The sequence below is a fragment of the Mytilus californianus genome, unplaced genomic scaffold (genome assembly GCF_021869535.1).
Source record: "Mytilus californianus isolate M0D057914Y unplaced genomic scaffold, xbMytCali1.0.p SCAF_4, whole genome shotgun sequence".
In the NCBI taxonomy this organism is placed as follows: domain Eukaryota; kingdom Metazoa; phylum Mollusca; class Bivalvia; order Mytilida; family Mytilidae; genus Mytilus; species Mytilus californianus.
Window position 1 is genome coordinate 91,661,088 of NW_026262690.1, and position 25,124 is coordinate 91,686,211.

At 33.3% G+C, this 25,124-nt stretch overlaps 1 protein-coding gene across 1 annotated transcript; it reads left to right on the plus strand.

The window, feature by feature from the left end:
* Positions 1–1,667: 1,667 nt before the first annotated feature.
* On the plus strand, positions 1,668–21,488 carry LOC127738890 (cytochrome P450 4A4-like). Its single transcript, XM_052250365.1, is given in 13 exon segments — positions 1,668–1,832; positions 4,032–4,094; positions 4,096–4,165; positions 4,482–4,526; positions 5,136–5,263; positions 6,415–6,530; positions 6,947–7,057; positions 8,686–8,821; positions 9,914–10,104; positions 10,805–10,938; positions 19,131–19,195; positions 19,458–19,534; positions 21,323–21,488. Coding segments are annotated over 13 exon segments (1,467 nt in total).
* The last annotated feature ends 3,636 nt before the right edge of the window (positions 21,489–25,124 follow it).

The following is a 25,124-nucleotide window of genomic DNA, read 5'->3' on the forward strand; positions in this document are numbered from 1 at the left end:
GTTTTTGAACAGTGTTGAAGGGTAAGCGGTACCGTGGCCAGTTAATTGTTAGAGTTTGGAATTCGGCATCCAATCTCACTATATATACTTGTATTATGTGTTTTAACTGTGTTGCCTCGTGTACGACAAGTACAAATGAAATGATCTTGATAATTTTAGACGTTCAACTTAAAATTTAGTCATGACCAGTAAAGCAGGCGAGACAGTTCAGTATGTGAACTCTCGTTCAGCTCACAAACATCTGAAGCAATTTTGGCTTCATTTGTTGTATAAGCATTTTGTTAAAAAAAAATCAAAACTGTTCCTTCTGAGACTCTATGCCAAGATGAAGCTTTATGTACAAAGTAAATTCTGCTTCGGAGAAAAAAACCATATTGGTTTGAGTACAGATATATCCATAGTTGAAGAAATTGTATTTCCTATTGACAGCCTTCAAAGAATTGAATGGTATAGAACTGTTTCCTTGGTCTGTTAAATAATATGCGTGTATTAAATCCAAAATCAACAATATAATATTAGATTTGCCAATGTCAAAAATTATTTTAAAAAGCCCTAAAATTATTTTTACCATTATTTGGATTAAAATAATTTCTATATGCTATCTCTTCGTATCTACTCATTTTCCCACTCACTGAACGTATGTAAGAGGGTCTGTATTCTTTAATTTTTTAGACCATTTTTCTCTATTCTTTATACTTTTTGGCATTTTTTTTCTATTCTTTATATCTTATACCTCATTATTCCCTATTCTTTATTTTCTTGGTCAATTTTTCTCTATTTTTCTCTATTTTTTACATATTTTGCCCATTATTCTCTATTCTGTAAAACCCCATCCACACCCTCATGTAAACTTCAAGTGGTATATTATGATAAAGATGTATGTTTAGTTGGTTCATTTAAGGTAGAACGCTAATAGTATTTCCTGGGCCATAGAGATAATGGTGGTCTTTTTAGAATGCTCACCCTTAACTGAAGTACGTTTCTTTTAACATTCAGAAATAAATGTGAATATGTATGATGACGTTCTTCTTTCTGCTATTTTTATAAACTGAAGGCCTTGAGTACTTGGCATTCTTAATCAGGCCTCGGTGGCCGAGTGGTCTAAGTAGTGGAACTACTGTATCACTATCGGCTCCTGTCAACACTGAGGTTGTGAGTTCAAATCCCGCACGTGGCATGTGCGCTCGACTCCAATCTTAATTGACTAGGATTGTCAGTTTTCCTACCGAAGGTCGGTGGTTTTCTCCGGGCACTCTAGCTTCCTCCACAAATAAAAACCGACCGCCACGAAATAACACAATAGTGCTTAAAGTGGCTTTAAACACCATTCAATCAATCAATCAATCAATCCTTTGTCAGGCAGTGAATACAAATTTTTCTAAAACTCATTTTCACCTGTAAGTTAAATTATTTCATTTTTTTTTACACCTGATTCATCCCTCAGCCTGGAAACATATGGTAGGTACACACAGACAAGGACAACCTACTTCAGGGACAGTAAATACTACCGTTCTACCTAAAATTATATTATATAACTCCACTACATTTATATAATGTCCACAAATGACTTTGATCAGCATATTTTATCAACCTTTAGATAATAAAAAAAGACACAATGGCTACATAAAAATGTTATGGACCTGCAGATGATGATATAAAAGGACACAATGGCTTCATTAACGTTAACTTTGCTAAACTTTATACCAGTCTTCGTAATACTATTTATAATAAAGAAACTGTATGGATTATACCAAAGGAGGAAGGAGCTACAGAGAGCATTGAAGGATTTCCCTGGTCCGACCCCACATTGGTTATGGGGCAACATGAAGGAGGTATACTTTAATACTATATCACACCCGCGAAATCGTCACGAATAGAAGATGGCTATTTTTCGCCGGGATTATTTAACATTCGTATTGCCATCTGATGAAGTTATGCAGTATCTAAGTGGGATAATTTCATCTGCTTGCAAAAGCTTTCTGTCTAAATCTATCCTTGTTCTCTTACTTGATTTCTTAACATCGGATTTTTACCGTGAGCATGCAGCTGGACGGGTGTAAGAGCAGAAATCGCTTGTCCTTCTGGAGAACCTATTTTTGTCTGCAGTTTTATTTGGGCGCATGTTTGCCATCTGTTATCATCTAAGTTTCGAAAGAAAGTGCTGAAATATTACAATTGGTTTGTGTGTCCATAATAAATCTTTTCTTATTCTTTGTATTGTACCTTCAGCAATAGCGGGGTTATATATTAACATCTATGTCTGTCCGCCGTCACCTTTTATCTGCCACTTCTCCTTAACTTGAAAGAATTTTAGGAGTTACCCACTTTTTTCGGGCTTTGCCGATTTTTGTAGGTTATCACCTTTACTGGTGTAGTTGCAGTTAGCCGTGGGTAATTGACAAGTATTTGGCGGTATGAATTACAAGATACAAATGTAGAGTTGCATGTGAAAATGTAAAGTTACACCAAAAATTATGTTGTGCACTCTCGGATCAAGCGAAATACTGTAAGAATAAAGTACCATAAGGAAATTGTAATTGTAATTGTGCAACTGTTAAAATGGAGTCTCTGTATGCTTTATAGTTATTTGCACTCATCCTGCATTATTTTCTGAGAAGTTATCTAACATATATCTTGATGTGTCCCCGTTGTTGTCTAAATGTTTGTTTTGTTTATGTATCTTACAGGTGCATTGTCGGGCTATTTATGACATTATTTAGTAGATTACTTTGCCAGATATAATTTTTTATTTGTTGATATTACCCAGTAGATGTGTTCTTCAGTACACAGTTGAAGCAGGATGGACAAAATTAACACACCAAACTACATATAATTCTTCTTAAACTCAACCTAACAATGCTATACATATAATTTATCTTGGATGGTTTCAGATGTTTTCTGTATGAATGAAAGATGTGAATCGTTTGTTTTGGTGTGATTGTACATGTTTTATTTTTGGGGGGATTTGATCGACTCAAAGAAAGTAATTGCAAAACAACACGTTCTTTTGGCCACAGTAAACTGATTATAAAGAACTTAAACCTAATCTTGAATAAATGATACTGTGGTGATCCTACACTAGTTTTGAGGGTTGTTTTTTTGTGCTAATTTGAAATCCGAGATGGTAGTCAACATGAAACAATGATTAACATAGAACCCTATGAGAAAGATATACACACAACTTTTTCTCAGAAAACATTGTACACGTTTAAACCAAATCATGCATAATCAAAAGTAGGCTTGTGAACATTATACTAAATATATATCGTAGGTAACCGAACACATTCAACAAAACAAAATGTTAGTCCTGCTCAGAGATTATACTACTTATAAACTAGATATTTACGCAACTAAAAAGGCTCATACTTATACTGGAAGCCGTCTTATAGCATTAAGTATTTATCTACTCTTAAATAAATCGTCCTTCCTTATTAAAATATCGGTGACTGTACAGCACATACAGACGCATATGACCCTTATGAAAACGATGTGGTATGATTGCAAATGAGACAACTATCCATTTAAGACCAACAGTACAAAGACGGAACAATAACAGGTCGCCGTACTGAGTTCAACAACGAGCAAAATCGTATAGTAAGCTATAATAGGCACTGGCTTTACGAAGTTTGAAACATTTCAAAAGGAGAAAAACAACAGCATTATTTATACTATTTTAAAACTATAAACGAAAACAGTTGTGGTACACACCAACCATCGACAACCACTTGATAGCAGAAATTCAGGCTTTGGACAAAGAATGTAGCGGGGTTGAACATTTTTCTGATAGCTCAACCCTCTCCCTATTCTTGGAAAGTGGTGTAACACTGAACATATTAAGAACATACATTTTTTTGGTACTTTAAAAATCAACTATGTTCATTGTTCTAAGAAAACCTAAGGCCACAGCATCCATTAACAAACATAGATGAAACTAAATACAATAAAATATATGCGAATAAAAAGTAATTGAGTTATGTCTTACTTTCAATGATAACCGTAACTTTTACAGATTGTTTTGTACTGAATTTTAGCTATCCAGAGATCGGACTGTAGAATATGCCAAGAAATACAATGGAGCATTCCCTGTCTGGATGGGTGGGACCAGCAGATGCCATTTTAATGACTGTCCACCCTTCCACTGTTAAGTACGTCTTGTCTGGAACAGGTACTGTGCAAAAACAAGAAGTTTGTATATATGTAGTTTGTTTGCCTTTTTTTAAGGGGGGGGGGGGGGGGGGTAATTTGTTACGTTTTGTGTTTTGTTCGTTTTTGTTTGTTTGTTTGTTATTGTTCGTTTATGGTTTTTTTTGGGGTAGAGGTGTCAATTTTACCTTTTCTTTGCCTATATGCGTTTCTTTGCAATTATTGTCTTATAAAGGTATTGCACTCTCATAAAAAAAATGTTATATTTTTATTTTATGTTCAATGACGACAGACAATTGTTAAGAAAGGAATAAAACCGTTGCCTATTTGTTTTATAGATCCTAAAGATGAGATTACCTATGGACTGATGTAACCGTGGATCGGTAAGTTATTGTTAAATGCTAACTTGATGAAAAGGGATGCAAAGATAACTCTAAGTAATAAGGGATGACGGGTTACTCTGTTTTTGATATCTCTGTTTTTCGGTAAAAATTAAAAAAAACAAAACAAACTTTATGATATTTATGTATATATATGATATCCTTTACCGGCATTAATAATGTGATTCGTTGTTTCAGAATCTAAGGACTATGAATCAATTTATTGAAAAAAAACCACGTTACGCCATTGGCTGAATTTCAATTGTTTTAAAAGGACGTTCTCAGCCAATCACAACGTTTACTTGTACACTTTTACAATATTTCGCAAAATTCATTAAAATCTGAAATGGTAAATTCCACTTAATTCTTATATGTATTTTACTGGGGTTTGCAACCTATAATATATATCTATTATTTTATTATTAATTCTATTTCTTTTTCCTCTCGCAGATAAATTTTTGATATTTCCCTCAACACAAAATGGTTACCCAACGCCATTGATGATTACTAAGCAGTGCTTTTTTGTGTTTTTTTTTTAAAGCTGATCTGTCTCGTTTGAAAGCTGTTATTAAATACAATTTATTTAAAGGACAATAATTTCCATTTTATAAGGTGATGGTCTTTTACTAAGTCGGGGTAAGAAATGGGACAGAAATCGACGACTTGTAACACCAGCAATTCATCAAGATATAATCAAGAATAATGTGAAGACATTTTGTGATTCTACTAAAATACTGATAGTAAGTGTGACACCATTTAGAAAAAACATACAGTGAAACCTGTTTTAAAAGATCACTAAAAGGAGAGCAAACATTTTGTCTCAATAAACAGTTAAATCTATATGAAATGCACTTCAGAGAGACCTAAATTTAATGTTTTTTTTTAACACAGGTTTTTTACTTAATACGGGTGGTCTCTTAAGCAGGTTTGACTGTAGTTTCATCGGAAATCAAGTGATTTTAGGTTTGGTGTTTGATAAGAAATGCTTTTCGTATAGTCACCATGGTTATGTTCAATTTATTGTCAAATATGCATTCTTATGACTTTTCTGTTGTAGTATACACGTATACCTCAGCACATTTGAAGCCAAATCGTTTGTAAAGCCGTTAAATGGTTACTTTGAACAGGAAAAGGGCCTAATGCAAGGAAGATTTTATTTCTATCAATTATACCCTTATTTGCAAGTAGCAGCCTATTCCGATTGCTTTCTGAATATCCTGGTCAACCTATGACATTGATTCATTATATGATAGGTTCTTGTCATGAATGTGTGTGACATGTTTTCCACTGTTACTTTAATCAAATGGTTGTCATTTAACAATCAATCATATCTACAAAGACGAAAGAACACCAATATTTTGATGGGTGTGTACTGATTGATAATTTAGTCAAGACAACATGATTTACTTTATAAATTACTAAACGGTATGAGTTTTGCTCATCAAAGGATAAATTGTGACCTAAATTTGCTTTCTTGCGCTTCACTTTGATCTCTGGTGGATGGTTTCATACCCCATTTCCTTATTTTATAGCATGTGTTATTCGCATAAGTGAATATTGTCTTTGAAAGAAAATGCTGTTAAAATTTTTTTTTGGATAAATTATGTATAACACATTAACATTAAAGAAAAGAAAAAATAGGTACATATGGTTGGGGTTTTATGAATATTACATGTATACAATCAATCAACTGTACTTTTCATGTGAAATTTATTGGAAGAAATAAATGTTTAACAGTATGACTTGCATCTAGAAATTAACAATCAGGGCCGGTTATCGAAAACAAAACTTTACGACAAAAGGGATGATTTCAGCTTCCAAATTGTGAACTTTCCATAATGTTTAGACGTGTATATATATAGATATACATTTATCAAAATACGTCTTTCAGGAAAAATGGAGAAAAACGAAAGAGCCGGTGGAAACTTTTCATCACATAAGTTTACTGACCTTAGATTGTATGATGAAATGCTTGTTTGAATACAACAGTGACTGTCAAAATGAAAAGTACGAAAAATGTTGACCCGTTTCTCCAGATTCCCAAGAAACCCATGTTCAAAAGTTTTTAAAATAGAACTAATATGGGAAGCACTTTGTTCCGCAATTATTGATGTGTTAATTGGATCAGTACACCCACTGCCTTACATAAAAGTTCGATTTACTCAACTATGTAAAGTTCGATTTACTCAATTTTTTTGTCAGTTGTTTGAAAATAATCCGATGCGGATCCCCAATACGTTCACATGGTATGAACATTCCATTGATTTGTATTGTCCATTTTTATCAAGGAAGAGAGGAAAGATGAACAAAATGCCTGCAAAACCATGATACATTGAATCTCATCATTTTATTATTCCGCCGTAGAATAAATGTATGCGTAGAATTGACTCAAATACTAGATTACAATGTACCTTTATTTCCAGAACAAGACATCCATATAAACAAGGGGTGTATGATGTGTCGGAGCTGATAGTAAAACGGATGAGAAACCCACTTCAACACAACCCATTTATTTACAAATTTACAGAAAACGGGTAGGTAAAAGATTTTAACTTGTTTCTAACAAAAAACTTACTTGGTTGTTGAAGGTCGTACGTTAATATAGTTGCGTACTTCTACGTCATTTGGTCTCTGGTGGAAAGTTGTTTCATTTGCAATCATACCACATCTCCTTATTTTTATATTGAATACATAATACTGATTCTGAGTACTAAAGTACTTTCCTATTTTTGGGCTTTCTCTGGTTTTTTTTTATTTGTATACAATATCTCTTGAACTTCAGATAGAACTTACTTTTCCAGTATACCTGTCAATCCTTTAATAATTTAGAAATATTGCTGTTTAACCTTCCCTTTTGTATGTGTAAATCATCGTACTTATGTTATTAACTTAATAAGTAGATGAGACAATTAGTTTTCTCTAACGATAAAGGTCCTTATGAAATAGGAAGATGCGGTATAATTGCCAATGAGACAACAGTATGTCCATCAATGACTAAATGATGTAGAATTAAGCAACCATAGTCACCATACGACCTTCAACAATGAACAAAATCCACACCGCACAGCAAGCTATTAAAGGCCCCGAAATGACAAATGTAAGTCAATTCAAACGGGAAATGTAAAAGACCTGATTTATGTACAAAAAAAACCCCACGAAAAACAGTACTAAAAATCGTTCTGTTCCATCCATCCACTAGAACTTGAAATTAAAGATTCCATAGACGCTTTTAGGTCTGTTTCATATCTAGATTTACATCTAGAAAATGACAATGATGGTTGGCAAGGATCTATTAACTTTATGACAAAGCAGATGACTTCAATTTTTTCCGTTGTGAACTTTGAAAATATATGTAGCAATCTGGCAACAACACTCCAGCCGCAATTGCACATAGAGTTTATATCTTCCAGTTGATAAGATCATTTTCGGGCTTGAGTTTCTTAGCATTATTTGGTTGACCTTTAGAGAAAATCTGTGGATATGTTCCATTTGTCGGAGCCCTAATTCCTCCCCCTTTTCCCTAGATTTATGACTATATAACGATGATTTTAAATGACACGAGAAACACGCAGGTGCCATTTGTGGAGCAAAAAGTATTTATCCTTGCAGATTATCTGGATTCACTCCAGGTTTTGGAGGGGTTCGTACATTATTTGTCAATCTTTATCTTTCTATGTTCTGATTTGTCAATCTTTATCTTTCTATGTTCTGATTTCTCAATATTTATCTTTCTATGTTCTGATTTCTCAATCTTTATTCTTTATCTTTCTATGTTCTGATTTCTCAATCTTTATCTTTCTATGTTCTGATTTCTCAATCTTTATCTTTCTATGTTCTGATTTCTCAATCTTTATCTTTCTACGATCTAATTTCTAAATCTTTATCTTTCTATGTTCTATGTTCTAATTTCTCAATCTTTATCTTTCTATTTAGTGTATTGTGGACTGATGTTTTTCTTTTCTCCTTTTTTTTTTTTGCTTTTTTTATTTTTAATGTCGTTAGTATTTTTTCTCCAACTTTCGATTTTAATTTCCCCCTTGGTGTCTTTTTGCTTTTGTATCTTTTTTTCCGTATAAAATCACAATACATCTCATTCATATACATATTTTGAAGTCTTGTTAATCTGTAATAGTCTTGAAATGTAGACGATACTTTATTTCAGGAGGAAATTTTACAAAGCTTGCGAAGTTGTTCATGAATATTCGTCTAAAATAATATCCGACAGAAAAAAAACATTGAAAAAAGAGGAAAATGGCAACAAAATCACAATTTTTCTTGATATACTCATTAACTCAAGGGTACTAAGTTAGCTTTCTTGTCAATGACATTGATATTCTCAAAAATAAATTTGTCCAAATTCTTATAAAATTACCGAAAGAAAGCAGAGGCTTTTGGATTAGCGGGAAATTATGTGTGTTAGATGTTTTACTAAATTTTGCATATATTGCACCAATATTCAAACATTTTCGAAAACACAGTAAGTATTAACTTGGTTAATGGTAATGCACAGGAAAAAGGTGATAAAGAAAATATATGGTGGATCAATTCATGAAACAAAGTCACTACGCGCACACGAAAATAATCCATATAAAGGAGCAATGCTTATATTGCTGTTCTTCATCTGAAAGTAGATTTAATTGAGATGAAATGTTTTTTTGTAGTTTATTTTTGTAGGTTTATTTTATATTTTTTTTTTGGTAGTTTATTGGTCTTCAATATTTGCTTATAGTTAGGTTAAGAAATAAGCCACAATAATTTTAGAACCCTGAAAATACATACATGTGAATATAGGTAAAGATTGAAAACCTTTAGTGAAAGCGACCCGGGTGTGAAATAAATTCAGGGTAAATTGGCCTAACATATTCGGGAGTTTGTAATTTTTTGTTGAATGGTGCAATTTAACAGTGATCTGATTTCTGCGTTTTTTCAAATGTTTAACATATTTTAGTTGTATAAAGGGAGGCGAAAGATACCAGAGGGACATTCAAAGTCATAAGTCGAAAATAAACTGACAACGCCATGGCTAAAAAAGAAAAGACCAAAAGACAAACAATAGTACACAAAACACAACATAGAAAACTAAAGACTGAGCAACACGAAGCCCACAAAAAACTGGGGGTGATCTCAGGTGCTCTTGAAAGGGTAAGCAGATCCTGCTCCACATGTGGCAACCGTCGTGTTGCTCATGTTAGTACAAACCCGGTAATAAGTCTAATTCGGTAGGTCACATTGGGGGAAAATGGACGGGACTGTAGTTACAACATTGGGAACATATTCGCTATTATCTATAGAACGCATTTTCTATTAGTACCAACATTGGTGTTGATGGTAAGTTGTGTGCTATTATAATGAGGAAAAATCGAAGACTTTTAATCAGGTTTTTTTTTCAGGACGAGGATGGGAATGGCTTGTCTGATACAGAGATACAAGATGAAGTAGATACATTTATGTTTGAGGGTCACGATTCTACTGCTAGTACTGTATCGTGGTGCCTTTATAACCTAGCTAAACATCCAGAATATCAAGAAAGATGTAGAGAAGAAATAAAAGAAAAATGGGGAAATAAGGAAGACATCACATGGTAATCATATTAAACGTCTCCACTTATGCATAAGCGAAATAGATAGATATTTTGACTGAAATCAAATCATTTCTACATAAGGAAATGCCTGTACCAAGTCAGGAATATAACAGTTGTTCTTCTTCGAATTCGTTCGGTGTTTTGAGCTTTTAGTCTTGCCATTTGATAAAGGACTTTCCGTTTAAAATTTTCCTTAGAGTTCGGTATTTTTGTTATTTTACTTTTCACATATTGTAATTATTTGTTGTTGTTGCAATTGTATTGTTTTTGAAAATACTTCAACTTGGAATTTTTCAAAAAAAAATTGCGTACACTTGTTACAACTTCAGTTTTTTCTTAACGAGCAATTCCAAACTAGGGTATACGAAACAAGAGCAGTGTTATTATTTAAATCTATTTCCCTAAGTTCAAAAATAAATTTACAAAGTTACAAAATTATACTTACATGCTGATAGGCAGACGAATATGCATATAAGCATATAGAAAATACAATAAGCGTATAAACATCATTATTGAATGTTAAAGGTGTAATTTTATACCTAAAAGAAATAATTTACGAGGGAGAAGAAAGGTGATTGGTAAATGACAGTTATAAGAAAAGGGGGGTATTGTTATTCTTTTCAATTTATAATCGGATGCCTAATTAATACAGTGAGAAACGTTGTATTAAAGTTAAAACACAGATAAATTTTCATTTAAGTGAAGATGTAAACAAACTAGAGTACACTGTGATGTGTTTGAAAGAAAGTATGAGAATGTTTGCACCGGTACCAAATATAGCTCGAGGCGCAGAAAAGGATATACTGTTACCTGATGGTCGAATGATCCCAGCAGGTAAACTATTTTTTTTCAGTTTTTCATAACAGATTCCTTATTGGCATCATTCATCGGACGATAAACACAAATTTAGAGCGGACCGAAGGCGAGCCGTTTTGACTTGGTTGGATTAGCTGTCTGAAGGTATTTGAACCAAGACAGCGTGAACATTTTACTAAAATCTCCAAATTGTTTAAGGATGTATTCTTCTGACGTTTCAGTCTCGTTGAAATCTCGTTCTGGAATTGTTTCCAACACATGTGATACAAGTGGAAAATAGCAATGAACTTAAAAAAATATTATAATTAAACTCAACTCTGTGAAAAAAAATATGTATTTACAATAAGTAGTTTTTGAGTAATAAAATTTTCAAATTCTCAGTTTACGTATCAAATCAGTCACATTAGCCAAAATGTTGAGAAAATGGGCGAGGGGTACAAGAAATGCAGATTTTACCAGAAACATGTGCATCCCATATTAATATTTTCTTTTCAAATTTCTTAGATATGTATTTCTTCAATCATTTATAACAAAGAACTTGAAATAATATGCTTTTTGTTCTAAAAAATGAGAAAAATCCCAAATTTACAAAATTGACAGCATGGTAAATTTGACACAAAAAAGCAACAAAATTTTATAAAACATTCTTATATCAACACCTACCTATAGCTTTTTTGAGTTAAATTTATTCAGATTGGTTCACTTCATCTTTATTGAAAGTATGAAAAAAAGTTTAATTGTGAAACTGTGATTTTTTCCATGATAATAGCCCAAAAATGGGTAAAAATTGATGAAAAATGGGAAAATCATCAGAATTGGGTACTTTCAAATGGCCGTAGCAAAAAAAGAAGTGCACCACCATATGATTTTTTCCCCACCAATTATTTTTTTACAGTCATGTAAACCAAAAATCAGGTTAAGAAAAAAGTTTAATTCTAGAAATTTCTGGCTTCTCAGAGGTGTACATCCTTAAATTGCTTTACGTTTTTATTAATAGTATGACATTGTTCGACAACAACCGTATATACCATAGCATATCGTTATACGATTAGCAGCATTACACAACTTAACTTTATATATAAATAATACGATACTTTTCTTTTGCAGAACATAATGATGTTTTCTTATGCGACATTATAATGTATAGTTGAACGTTTCAACGGATAAGCGGTATACTTTACTGAGTTTACATGTAAAAAAACAAAAATATATTAAAGATCGATTTGGAATAGTTCACTATAATAGCTTGTAGACATACATGTATAGGTTGATATCATACATATTTGGATTTTGCTATCGTTCGTGCATTAAATCTCGATTAAATCATTATGCAAATAATAAGGGTTTTTCTTGTCACATGTATAATAACATGAAACTTGTAACATGTAAACTAATATGAAACCGTACTCTTGTCACATGTATACTTAAACGAATCCACACTCTTGTCACATGTATACTAATATGAAAAAAGTAAAATAACAAAAATACCGAACTCCAAGGAAAATTCAAATCGGAAAGTCCGCTATAAAATGGCAAAAGCTCAAACACATCAAACGAATGGTAAACAACTGTCATATTCCTGACTTGGTACAGGCATTATTACTATGTATAAAATTGCTGGATTAAACCTGCTTTTAAAGCTAGCTAAACCTCTCACTTATGATCACTTACATGACAGTTGCATAATATTCCATTATATACATTATATAATAATGCCTGTACCAAGTCAGGAATATGACAGTTGTTTACCATTCTCATATATGTTATGATGGTATGATACTAAACCCCTAACGGGAAGGATTGTGCCTGATATTCATATGATGAAGACGTAATCTTTTAATCAGTTTAATTGAAGTCTGGAGCTGGCATGTCAGTTAACTGCTAGTAGTCTGTTGTTATTTATGTATTATTGTCATTTTGTTTATTTTCTTTGTTTACATCTTCTGACATCAGACTCGGACTTCTCTTGAACTGAATTTTAATGTGCGTATTGTTATGCGTTTACTTTTCTACATTGGCTAGAGGTAAAGGGGGAGGGTTGAGATCTCATAAACATGTTTAACCCCGCCGCATTTTTGCGCCTGTCCCAAGTCAGGAGCCTCTAGCCTTTGTTAGTCTTGTATTATTTTTAATTTTAGTTTCTTGTGTACAATTTGGAGTTTAGTATGGCGTTCATTATCACTGAACTAGTATATATATTTATTTAGGGGCCAGCTGAAGGACGCCTCCGGGTGCGGGAATTTCTCGCTGCATTGAAGACCTGTTGGTGACCTTCTGCTGTTGTCTGTTCTATGGTCGGGTTGTTGCCTCTTTGACACATTCCCCATTTCCATTCTCAATTTTATTTTTTACAGAGTTTGTCTTTAGTGCCGTGTGGAGACAGTAGAGTGCCTCCCCGTGCTTCAGGTTTATGCTCTTATAATATACTAGATTATGGAGTGTGTGTCCGAGCGAGAACTTCTCTAGTTCATTACTTTAGGAATATTTATCAAAAAGTAGTATTTCAATATTCAGCCCCATTCTACTATTTAGTCAGACGTCAGTCGCTACCCTGATATACCCTTTCTTTTTCGGTTTTATCATTTTTACATAATTTAATTCATTGTATGCTGGTTCATATTCTGGACGCCAGTCTTTGCTCCTTTCTAATATAATTCACAAACAAAAAACAAATATGAAGCTTAGAAATGGAAAAATATTAAATACTAAACTCGTTCAAAGGGTATCTACACGTCTCAATCTTCAAAATCGCTTATCTAAAAATACTACCATCGCTAACATTTTTAACAATAAAAATCGTGGTTACCCTTCTATCGATAAGTGTCATGCCAAAAAATGACTTACATGTCCCCGTCTTTCCACCAACAATACGGCAAGGTCCACGTTTAATGGTCGCACATTTTCTTTTAATTTTGAAACTGATATAACTTGAAAAACAAACAGTATAATTTATTTACTCACATGAAACAAACCGTGATGCGGTATTCAGTACGTGGGTGAAACTGGACGATATTTATCTAAACGCACTCAAGAACATCTGTATCGTTTTAAAAGACCCAATAAATTCAAAAGTATCATTTATCAACACCTTAAGAAGCACAATCATCCTATTAAATACTTAGCAGTTCAACCTTTAGAAGTAGTAAATAAGCAGCCTGGTGAATCTCATTCAAAGTTTGTACGATCGCGGAAAATAATTGAATTAAATTGGATTAAAAAATTACAGACAGTCTACCCTCTCGGTCTTAATGATAATATCATGGGAATTGGTAATATATCAAGAACCGATTCTGTTAACATTTTGGATATAGTTTCTAAAACTGTTCGTAAAAACCGTTCTCATGGTCGTAGAAAAAATCGCAATCAAAGAAAATTTCGGACCAATCATACCAATATTTCGGACCTAATTTCTATTTCAAAAAACAACGGCAGACATTATCTGTTAACAAAGCTCTGTTCATTACCGGTTCATAAGTTAAATAAAATTTTGGAGGATTGCAACACAATTTCATATAGCAGTCCTAAGTATGAAATCGTTCAAATTATAATGGCATATTGTTATTCTAAACTCTTTCCCAAAATTGATCGCCCTGAAGATCATAAAAAACAGTTTATTAAAATAAAGTATGTCAATAAAGGTTTTGATTTTGTAAATATTGCCGGTATTTTTAACGACCATTCTGTTAAAGAACAAATTCCGGGATATTTTGATAATACTGAGCTCCCTCTTATTTGTTATATTTAAAAGAAATCTACCCGGAAATTTGTGTTTAATTATAGCCAATTGTGTAAAGATGTTAATATCAGTGAAAATACACCCACTTCATGTAATTGCAGTAATTCCGAATACATTTATGGACCCATTTCCCATGTTATAACAGGAGATCTTAACATCGTTCAAGACCGAGAGTTAAAATCATTCCTCAGTAAAGGACCTAAATATCGTCCCCCGTCAATTATTAATTGGAATGAGTGTCGTAATATCATCCACGACTCACTCCATACTTACTGTTTGAAATGGATAAAACGGGAAAAAGCTGACAAAAAATCTTTGGACTCTTTTTTTAAATCAGTAATGAACATAGTTGATATACGTATTCAACATTTTAAAGAACATTTTACTCTTAACAATAACCACAATAAACCTATTTCTCGTATCAAACATAAACTAAAAGAACTAGCCAAGGAATTTGTTTTTGTTCCGGCCGATAAAGCTGCTAATAATATTATTATTGTTTGACGTAAATTTTACATTGAGGTTCTGAGAAAAGAAATCACCAATTCACCAACATTCCAACTGACTCCATTTTCAGAAAACGACATCTGTAACAAACATAAACTTTTAGCTACCGCTTTACAAGCAGAACCAAATACAATGAAAGTCCCAACTATGTATTGGCTTCCGAAGCTACACAAAACACCTTACAAATATAGATTCATTTCGTCTTCAAGCCATTGTTCCACTACTAAATTGTCTATTCTTCTTACCAGTACACTTGGTACAATCAAAAACCTGATAATAAATTGTTCAAATAAGGCCTTCGAAAATAGTGGAATTAATTACTTTTGGAGTGTCAAGAACTCGTTGGAAGTACTTGATAAATTGCATGCATATATTGGTGATTTTGAATCTGTTCAAAGTTTTGATTTTTCTACCCTATATACCACATTGCCTCACATTCTCATTAAGAAAAAATTCGCACACCTAATTAAATGGGCATTTAAAAAGTCAGAATGTGAATATATATGTTCAAACTTTTTTAGGTCATTTTTAGTAGCAATAAACAAAAAAACTATGTCAATTGGACATGCTTTGATACTATATATGCCCTTGAATTTTTACTAGATAACATTTTTGTTCGCTTTGGAGATTCCGTATATCGTCAGGTTATCGGAATTCCAATGGGGACTAACTGTGCACCACTTATTGCGGACCTTTTTTTGTATTGCTATGAGTTACAATTTATGACAAAAATCAGCAAAGACCCATCGAAACAACATCTGATACACAAATTTAATAAAACTTTAAGATATTTGGATGATATTTTGGCTCTCAATAATGACGACTTTAGTATGTATACTAAAGAAATTTATCCTGTTGAACTTACTTTAAATAAAGCTAATACTAACAATGACCACTGCCCTTTCCTCGATCTTGATATCTATATCATTAACGGAAAGCTTGATACTAAAATATATGATAAAAGAGATGATTTTTCATTTCTTATCGTTAATTATCCATTTTTAGATGTTGACGTTCCCTTGTCACCATCTTACGGTGTTTATATATCTCAACTTGTACGATTCGCTCGTGTATGTAACAATGTTTTAGATTTTAACGAGAGAAATTTATGTATTACTGAAAAATTATTACACCAGGGTTTTCGATATCACAAACTAGTCAAAACATTTACTAAATTTTATCATCGGTATAAGGACATCATTCGTAAATATAGCTCAACATGCAGACTTCTTATACGTTCAGGTATTTCACATCCAATTTTTTATGGAAATATTCTTTATAAAGCACAAAAATGTCAGTATTCACCTCTGAAGCTAACAAAACCTTTAAATAGACTTATTAAGAAGGGATATAGTTACGATACTGTTGTCAGGTCATTAAAGATTGCATATTTTGGCGTTAATATTGATTCACTTATAGGGTCTTTGCATCGGCACTAAACACATTTATTTAAAAACCAGTTGTTGGCATGACACGGGTTATGTTCTTCTCATATATGTTATGATGGTATGATACTAAACCCCTAACGGGAAGGATTGTGCCTGATATTCATATGATGAAGACATAATCTTTCAATCAGTTTAATTGAAGTCTGGAGCTGGCATGTCAGTTAACTGCTAGTAGTCTGTTGTTATTTATGTATTATTGTCATTTTGTTTATTTTCTTTGTTTACATCTTCTGACATCAGACTCGGACTTCTCTTGAACTGAATTTTAATGTGGTTATTGTTATGCGTTTACTTTTCTACATTGGCTAGAGGTATAGGGGGAGGGTTGAGATCTCATAAACATGTTTAACCCCGCCGCATTTTTGCGCCTGTCCCAAGTCAGGAGCCTCTAGCCTTTGTTAGTCTTGTATTATTTTTAATCTTAGTTTCTTGTGTACAATTTGGAGTTTAGTATAGCGTTCATTATCACTGAACTAGTATATATATTTGTTTAGGGGCCAGCTGAAGGACGCCTCCGGGTGCGGGAATTTCTCGCTGCATTGAAGACCTGTTGATGACCTTCTGCTGTTGTCTGTTCTATGGTCGGGTTGTTGCCTCTTTGACACATTCCCCATTTCCATTCTCAATTTTATTTAGATACATTATGACTTGGATGGAGGATTGTCTCATTGGCACTCATACCACATCTTATTTATATACAAAGTGCCAAAAAGAAAAAGAACAAATATGAGATCACCAAAACGACGGAGACACAGACAACCAACATATAACACAAAAAACTAAAATGTACACACATCAACGAACAGCTCGAACCCCAAAAAACTGGAGATGAACACAGGTGTTACGGAACCTGATCCTGATCCTTAGGTCAAAATTGACACAACTTGTCTCGCTTGTACGAATAGTTTCCTCTTATGGTACACCATTTCTCATAGTAATTTCTCATAGTACTTAGAAAGTCTGTTTAGGCGCAGGATCGGGTTTCAGGGATTGCCAGTTCTTGAAAACGGCCTGATTTAGATAGATATTCCCCTATAATGTGTGCAGATTTTTCATATGTTTCTCTCTTTGATGGTGAAAGTAGTGTTTAAATGTCTAGTGGAACGTGATGTATTTCCAGTTGTTTTTTCAAGTCTTCTCTTTCTTTCCTGATGGTATCTTGGGCAGTATATTTAGTAGTGTTCTGTCGTTTCTTCTTCACCGCATTCACAATATGGCATGAGGGATTGACCTATTTGGTTTCTGTATTTGTTTAGCCTGTTGTAGCCTGTTCTTAGTTCTGATAATATTCTTCCAACTTGGGGGTTAGGGAAGTCTAGTTGTACTATTTTCCCAACAATAGGTACCAGATCGTATAGCTGTCCCCCTGTTTCACTGATTGTCCATCTGCTTTGCCATTTCAGTTTTGTAGACATCTTGACTGCACTTCTTACATCCGACATAGTTATGACATTATATTGGTCATTTAGTGATGATGCCTCCTTTGCAGCATCTTTCGCCAACTGGTCTGCTATCTCGTTCCCGGCTATATTAGCATGGCCTAGGATCCAAGATAGGGTTGTTAGTATGCCGTGTCTCAAGAGTGTCCCCATACTTTCTCTAATGTCTGTTATGGTGTCAATGTAGTTTGAAGATTTCCACTGCAGAGTCAAGATGCCTACAGCATTCTGGCTATCGAGAGTATTTTGACCTTTTTCCGGAAGAATGAGCAGTTCCTGCTTCTTGCAAGACACCCACCGTGTTTCTAGTTACAAGTCATGTCCGGTAAAGGAGGAAAGCCATCTATGACAATTAAATGGAGATCATTTAAAGCAATTGAAATAATTATTCAATTATTCAGGTCAATTTCTGTTTCCAGAAACTAACAGTAATACAAGGAGTATATATATATATATATGCTACAATTAAAAGGTGGGCGTTACATGTCTTGGTGAACAGGAAAAAAAAACAACACTTCAGCAGTTGATAAATTAAAGAAATGTCAAAGTACAAGTGGTAAATCAAGTTTTATACCATTTTGTTTTGATCAATATTGTTGTCAGATCCTATGATTTTAGGTTTACAAAAAAAAAATTATAATCGCTCGCCTTTACTTTTCAAGCTTCGCCCCAAAAATTTGCAAATTAAATTTTTTTTTTATTAAAATGTTCAAATCGATCGCTCGTCCCAATTTTTGGAATGGAAAAATTAAATTGGTGTGGCTAATAGCTATTTTTGTCACATGTATACTAATACTAAACCATACTCTTGTCACATGTATACTAACATGAAAACGTACTATTGTCACATGTATAAAAAATAAAATCCTTTCTCTGTCACTTGTGCAAATACTGTGAAACCGTTCTCTTGTCACCGGTAAATTAACGTGAAACTATCCTCTTATCACAAGTAAAATAACATTATCTCTTTCTATTGTCTAATGTATAGTATTGCCATCACATATATTTCTGTTGACATATGTGCATATGTGTTGACACCCTACTGACAATCAATATTTATTCAGTATTGTTTTATTCAAGGGACCAGGATGGGAGTATTCATATACGCTCTTCAAAGAAACCCAGATGTTTTAAAAGATCCAGAGGTATAGTTTATATATAACAATTTTCATAGAAAATTTAGTTTTACAAAATAAAATTTAGAATGCAAACGAGGAATGTGTCAAGGAGACAACAATCCAATTAAAGAGCAGAAAACAGTCCAAGGCCAACAGTGAGTCTTCATCGCAGCGAGAAATTCCCCGCGCACCAAGAGGCGGGTTTTACAAAATGTTCATTTTATTAAGTCACCCATATACACATTAATTACATGATTGCTATTGATAATATTACTTTTTATTATTTCAGATATATGACCCCTCAAGATTTTTATCAGAAAATAAAGTTTCACCTTTGAAATTCTTGGTATTTTCATTTGGTCCTAGGTAAGAATAAATTAACAAGGAATGTCGTCTGCTAGACTTTAAATGTCGTCTGCTTTAGACTTTAAATGTCGTCTGCTTAAGACTTTAAATGTCGTCTGCTTTAGACTACGACGAATAAGGATTGACATTTATAAAAGATTCTATAAACCTGCTTCTGAAAAATTGTACCGAAGTGGTACAGTAAAGATTATTAACTTGTCGTTTTATTTAGATTATGTAGCCATACACGTATACAGCATAAACAAAACCTAAATATGGAATTCAATATGTATGACAAGTAGCGCGTGAATATTTCAAATATGCTAAAGAACATCTATGACACTTCCTCGAACAGATTTTGAATTCGAAACTTTGATTTAGCACCTCTAGGCAAACATCACACTAATATTGACTTAATAAAAAAAAGTCAACCTGTCGATACTGTCAAGAAAAAACCCAGGACAATCACATAAACAATTTGAAGATTCTTGTACAATTTGCACGCTGTCTTTGACCAACTTACTATACAGACACATAATCCGCTCAGTTTAAATGGCTCTACCAGGAACATGCGAACATATTTGAAATTGCAAATAATTTTGATAAAAGACAGGTAGAACTTAGATATAGGTATCATGGTAAATCAACTGTAATCTGAAACTTCAATATAAAACTAATTTAAGACTTAGTAATTCAATATTAAACTTATTTTAGACATAATAATTCAAAATTAAACTATTTTTTAGACCTAATAATCGCTCATCTATTAAAATGACATGGAAGTATATGAAATAGTATATTTCATAATGTTTCCAAAAATATAGCGATACGACATCATCAATCAGTCCACTGTATGAGTGCATACATCTCAAAACAGGCTTTTGTCAACATACAAGGCTGTTCTCTAGTATTGCAATCTAAATCGAATCATAAAAGGAATTTTCTTAAAAATACAAGTGTGGACACAGATCAATGTACTCTATATACGAATGTGACTGCTTTGTCACACTGATCACATTAACAGTAAAAAAGTAAAATCACAAAAATACTAATCTCCGAGGAAAATTCAAAATGGAAAGTCCCTAATGAAATGGCAAAATCAAAAGCTCAAACACACCAAACGAATGGACCACAAGTGTCATATTCCTGACTTGGTACAGGCATTTTCTTATGTAGAAAATGGTGGATTAAACCTGGTTTTATAGCTAGCTAAACCTCTCTTTTGTATGACAGTCGCATAAAATTCCTTTATATTGACAACGATGTGTGAACAAAACCAACAGACATAATAGATAAAATGTCAAGAAAAGGAATACAGCAGTCAACGTAGTGTTATTATCTTAATCCCTATAAGAACAAACAAATATGTAAACAAACATTTATCATGGCACAATAACACAATGACGGGATGTATAAGTACAGACCCACGTCATATGTAGCAAAGAAACACAAAAAGGCATACAGACAAAGCATATTAGCAAAAATGAAAGACAAGAATACAAAAATTATCATAGAACAATAACACAATGACGGGATGTATAAGTACAGAGCCACGTCATATGTAAAAAAGAAACACAAAAAGGCGTACAGACAAAGCACACCAGCAAAAACGAAAGACAAGAATGCAAAAATTATCATAGAACAATGACACAATGACGGGATGTAAAAGTGCAGATCCACGTCAAATGGAAACCACCAAAAACAGACTAAACAGTAAAAGTGATATTCATAAAGACAAATAAAAGAATACTATAACACGTTAGTAAACGTAACGTGCACGCGAATTAAACATATCATATCTTATTCCAGAAACTGCATTGGAATGCGTTTTGCATTGACTCAAGTAAAAACAATCATCCCAATGATAATTCGAAAATTCCATGTGGAATTGGATCCCGAAAGACCAGCAAAACCCGAGAGTATGCTGATACAAAGGAGCAAAAATGGCTTGTATCTTAAAGTGACACCAGTATAAATCTTGGAAGAGACAAGAAACGTGTCATCTTTGCTACCGGATGATTGCATGAATAGGTCATGATCGAGTCGGGAAAATAATGTAACAGCAGTATAAAAGTTGTAGTTTCCATCCTAACCTGAGCTTGCACATGTATAATGAGTTAAATAAAAACTTGACAATTATCATGAACTGTTCTTCTTTACTTGAACGCCTTTTAAAAATTACAAATTTGAAACTATTGGTACATAGATATATTATTTGCAAAGGAACTTTCAAAACCACAGGGTTGCATCTTTGAAAGATTTTCGTATTGTTTTATATTGTGTCTTTGACTTATTAATTTGCCAGTAATGTGCAGCTTATGTTTGTTGTGCTAAAAACACGAGCGTACTGGATTAATTTAATCTCCATTTCAAGGGATATATACACAGGCACTTATCTCTAAAATGTTTTGCATATATATATATACTGTAGGTATATAGGTAAAGAAAATAGAGATAATTGGCAGTGAATAATTCCTTGGAGTATGATTGAGAAAGAAACACTAAAAGGATAACAGGGATCACCCTAAAATTGCACATTTAAACAGCAACACCTTTCTGGTTTCAACAACCAATTCCAAAGAACAATTGATAGGACAACACATGGTCAAAAAGCTTGATTTACAACTTCACAAAAATCCTTATAAAAACCAGGCGCGTCTGAATATCGTTCTAAAATTCTTACTACAAGTCCTACTACAGTTAAAGGTGGCCCCAAAAAATATTGTAATGTGGGTGTTCTAAACCAGTCGTGTCAATCAGATGAAGATTTATTAAATTCAAAGGATGTACTAAAAATATCATAATCATAATAGTTTTTCAATACTACTCAAAACTTTTGATATTGTTATCCTTAACACTGCTATCATAATTCCTCATGTTCAGTTGAAAAATCGACTACAAGCAATTTCTGATTCAACAGTGTGTTTTTTTTGGAATCATGGAAACCATAGGTACACATTTCATGTTTATGTCAAAGAAAATCTTACTTTGTAAAGGACCACACTGGTTTCAAAAAAAATGTACCATAGAACATAGTTATGATCAGAAAAAATATTGGGCTATTGAATCGTATATGTGACCAGTTTGGTAGATTGCTATTTCAAGATTTAAATGTTATTCCAGGGTCACTTATTGTGGAACCGCTTGACGACATGTTTTTGAAGTTCTATAAAACAGAATTCATCCAAAATCTTTTCAAAGAAAGGCATATTGTCAAGTACTTAATTTCAAGTTCCAATGTATATGTGATATCCTGACATGCATTACTAATAGCTCACATTTCAGCAAGTGCTTGCACCTCATTTATCTAAGTGAACTTAGTGAACTTAACTTTAAGGATACTAAAAAAACTTGAAGGTTTGCGACATAGCTCTATCTAAAACAGATGGACTAGGATTTATGACAAACGTGAAAATTTCTGTTTTCCGATTGTCAGTTTTCCATTTTACTGTAGTAAAATACCCTCTGCTCAAATCTACAGCGTGTGCATATCTGCAGTGATATATACGGACTTTATCAACAGCCAAAAAGAAAAAGAAACAAGTTAAGCATGGCTATTACGAAGAACGACTTAAAACGACAATACACAAGATTTACAGTCTTCATCACAAATTGGCCGACGATAATGATATAATTATGTCTTCTGCGTCTAAACTCACGAGACCCATGGTTTTGCCGTATTAATTCTTATAAAAGATCTGTTATCTTGCCGATTATGCACTATTTCCTATCGTCGTTTAGATTCGCATTGTAATTGAATCAATGGCATAACACGAGACGTTTACACTGCCGACGCCCCGTACCGATTCAGTTGGTGTTCATGTGATTCCTTTAATCTGGGTTTTTATTCGGAATGACATTTAAGAGTTTTTGTCTCGCCTTGACAGAGTCAAAAAGCGAGACATATGTATGCTGTTTCCGGCGTCGGCGGCGGCGGCGTCGTCAACAATGTATTAGTTTGTGATTAGATCTAGTTCATGGTGAACCACTATTGGTAGGTCAATGATATTTGGTATTCGCATTGGCACATCTCATTACCATGGAGATTATTTGGCCCAGCACCCTCAGTCAAGGTCTATTGACTTTGAAACTTTTCAAATTTTACATGTATTAGTTTGTGATTAGGTCAATTTATGGGGAACCACTAGTGGAAGGTCAATGATATTTGGTATGCAGTTGTATAAGCATTGGCATATCTCATTTCTATAGAGATTATTTGGCCCCGCCCCCTTAGTCATGGTCTATAGACTTTGAAAATTTTGCTAAGTTAACATGTATTAGTTTGTGATTAGGTCAGTTCAAGGGGAACCATTAGTGGTAGGCTAATGTTGATTGGTGTTCAGTTATATAAGCAATATCACATCTCATTTCCATGGAGAGTTTTTGGCCCCGCCCCTTCAGTCATGGTCTATTTACTTTGAAACTTTTGCTTAGTTTACATGTATTGGTTTGTGATTAGATCAGTCTAAGATGAACTGCTAATGTTAAGTCAATGATATTTGGTATGCAAATGTATTGGCATTTGCAAGAATCGTTTCCATGGAGATTATATAGCCCCACCCCTGATCATGGTTCATTGACTTTGAAACTTTTACATAGTTTACAAGTTAATGTTTGTGTTTAGGTTTGTTTAAAGGGAACGACTTATAATAAGTCAATGGTATTTGGTATGCAGTAGTATTAGCATTGACACATCTCATTCCATGATTGTTTAGCCATGTACCTTCAGTCATGGTTCATCGACTTTGAATATTTGCATAACTTACATGTTAAAGTATTGCTATTTTAATTTCAACATTTGCATTATCAAAATTACAACAAGGCGAGACATATCTCTGTGATAACAGTTTATGATCATTAGTATACAACTGTTGCCTTTTTATTCGTACAGCCAAAACAGTGGTTTGGTTTGTGTCGTAAAAGTAAAACTCAAATTAAAACACTTTTTAAGTACAGCTACCGACAGGATGACCACTAACTTAAACTAGAGGCTGTAAAGAGCACATGTCGTTTACCTAGGTCAATGAGCATCTTCAACAATGGACACTGTCTAACATTGTGCATGCACTAGAATAGAATTATTAATCTCTTTTTTTTGTTAACATTGCATTGCTGGTCATTTTTTCTTCTTACATTTTCTTTCTATCTTCTTAAGTTTAATACTTAAACACAAAAATTAAATTAAAATCGTCATTTAAGGGCAATCACTCTGATAAAGTGTCTACTAATGATTTCGGCAAAATTTTAGTTACTTGTAGATCTTGTCTTGTGGCAAAAATACAAAAAAATGGTAGATATCGTCATTAAAGAGCAAACCCTCAAAGAAGGAGGATATTGATGATTTCGGCCTTATTGACTTATTTGAAGATCTTGTCTTGTTGATAAATTTTGCTATTTAAAGTGTCTACCTATCTATGTTAGTTTTCAAGATAATAGACAAAAACACTAAACGGGGTGAAAATCATCACTAAAGAGCATTAACTCCAAGAAGGAGTCGACTGACAATTTGGATCAATTGAATTATATGTAGACTTTTCTTGCTGATAAAAACACAATGAAATGGGGAAACACGTCATTTAAGGGCAAAAACTCAGATAAGGAGTCGTCTAAC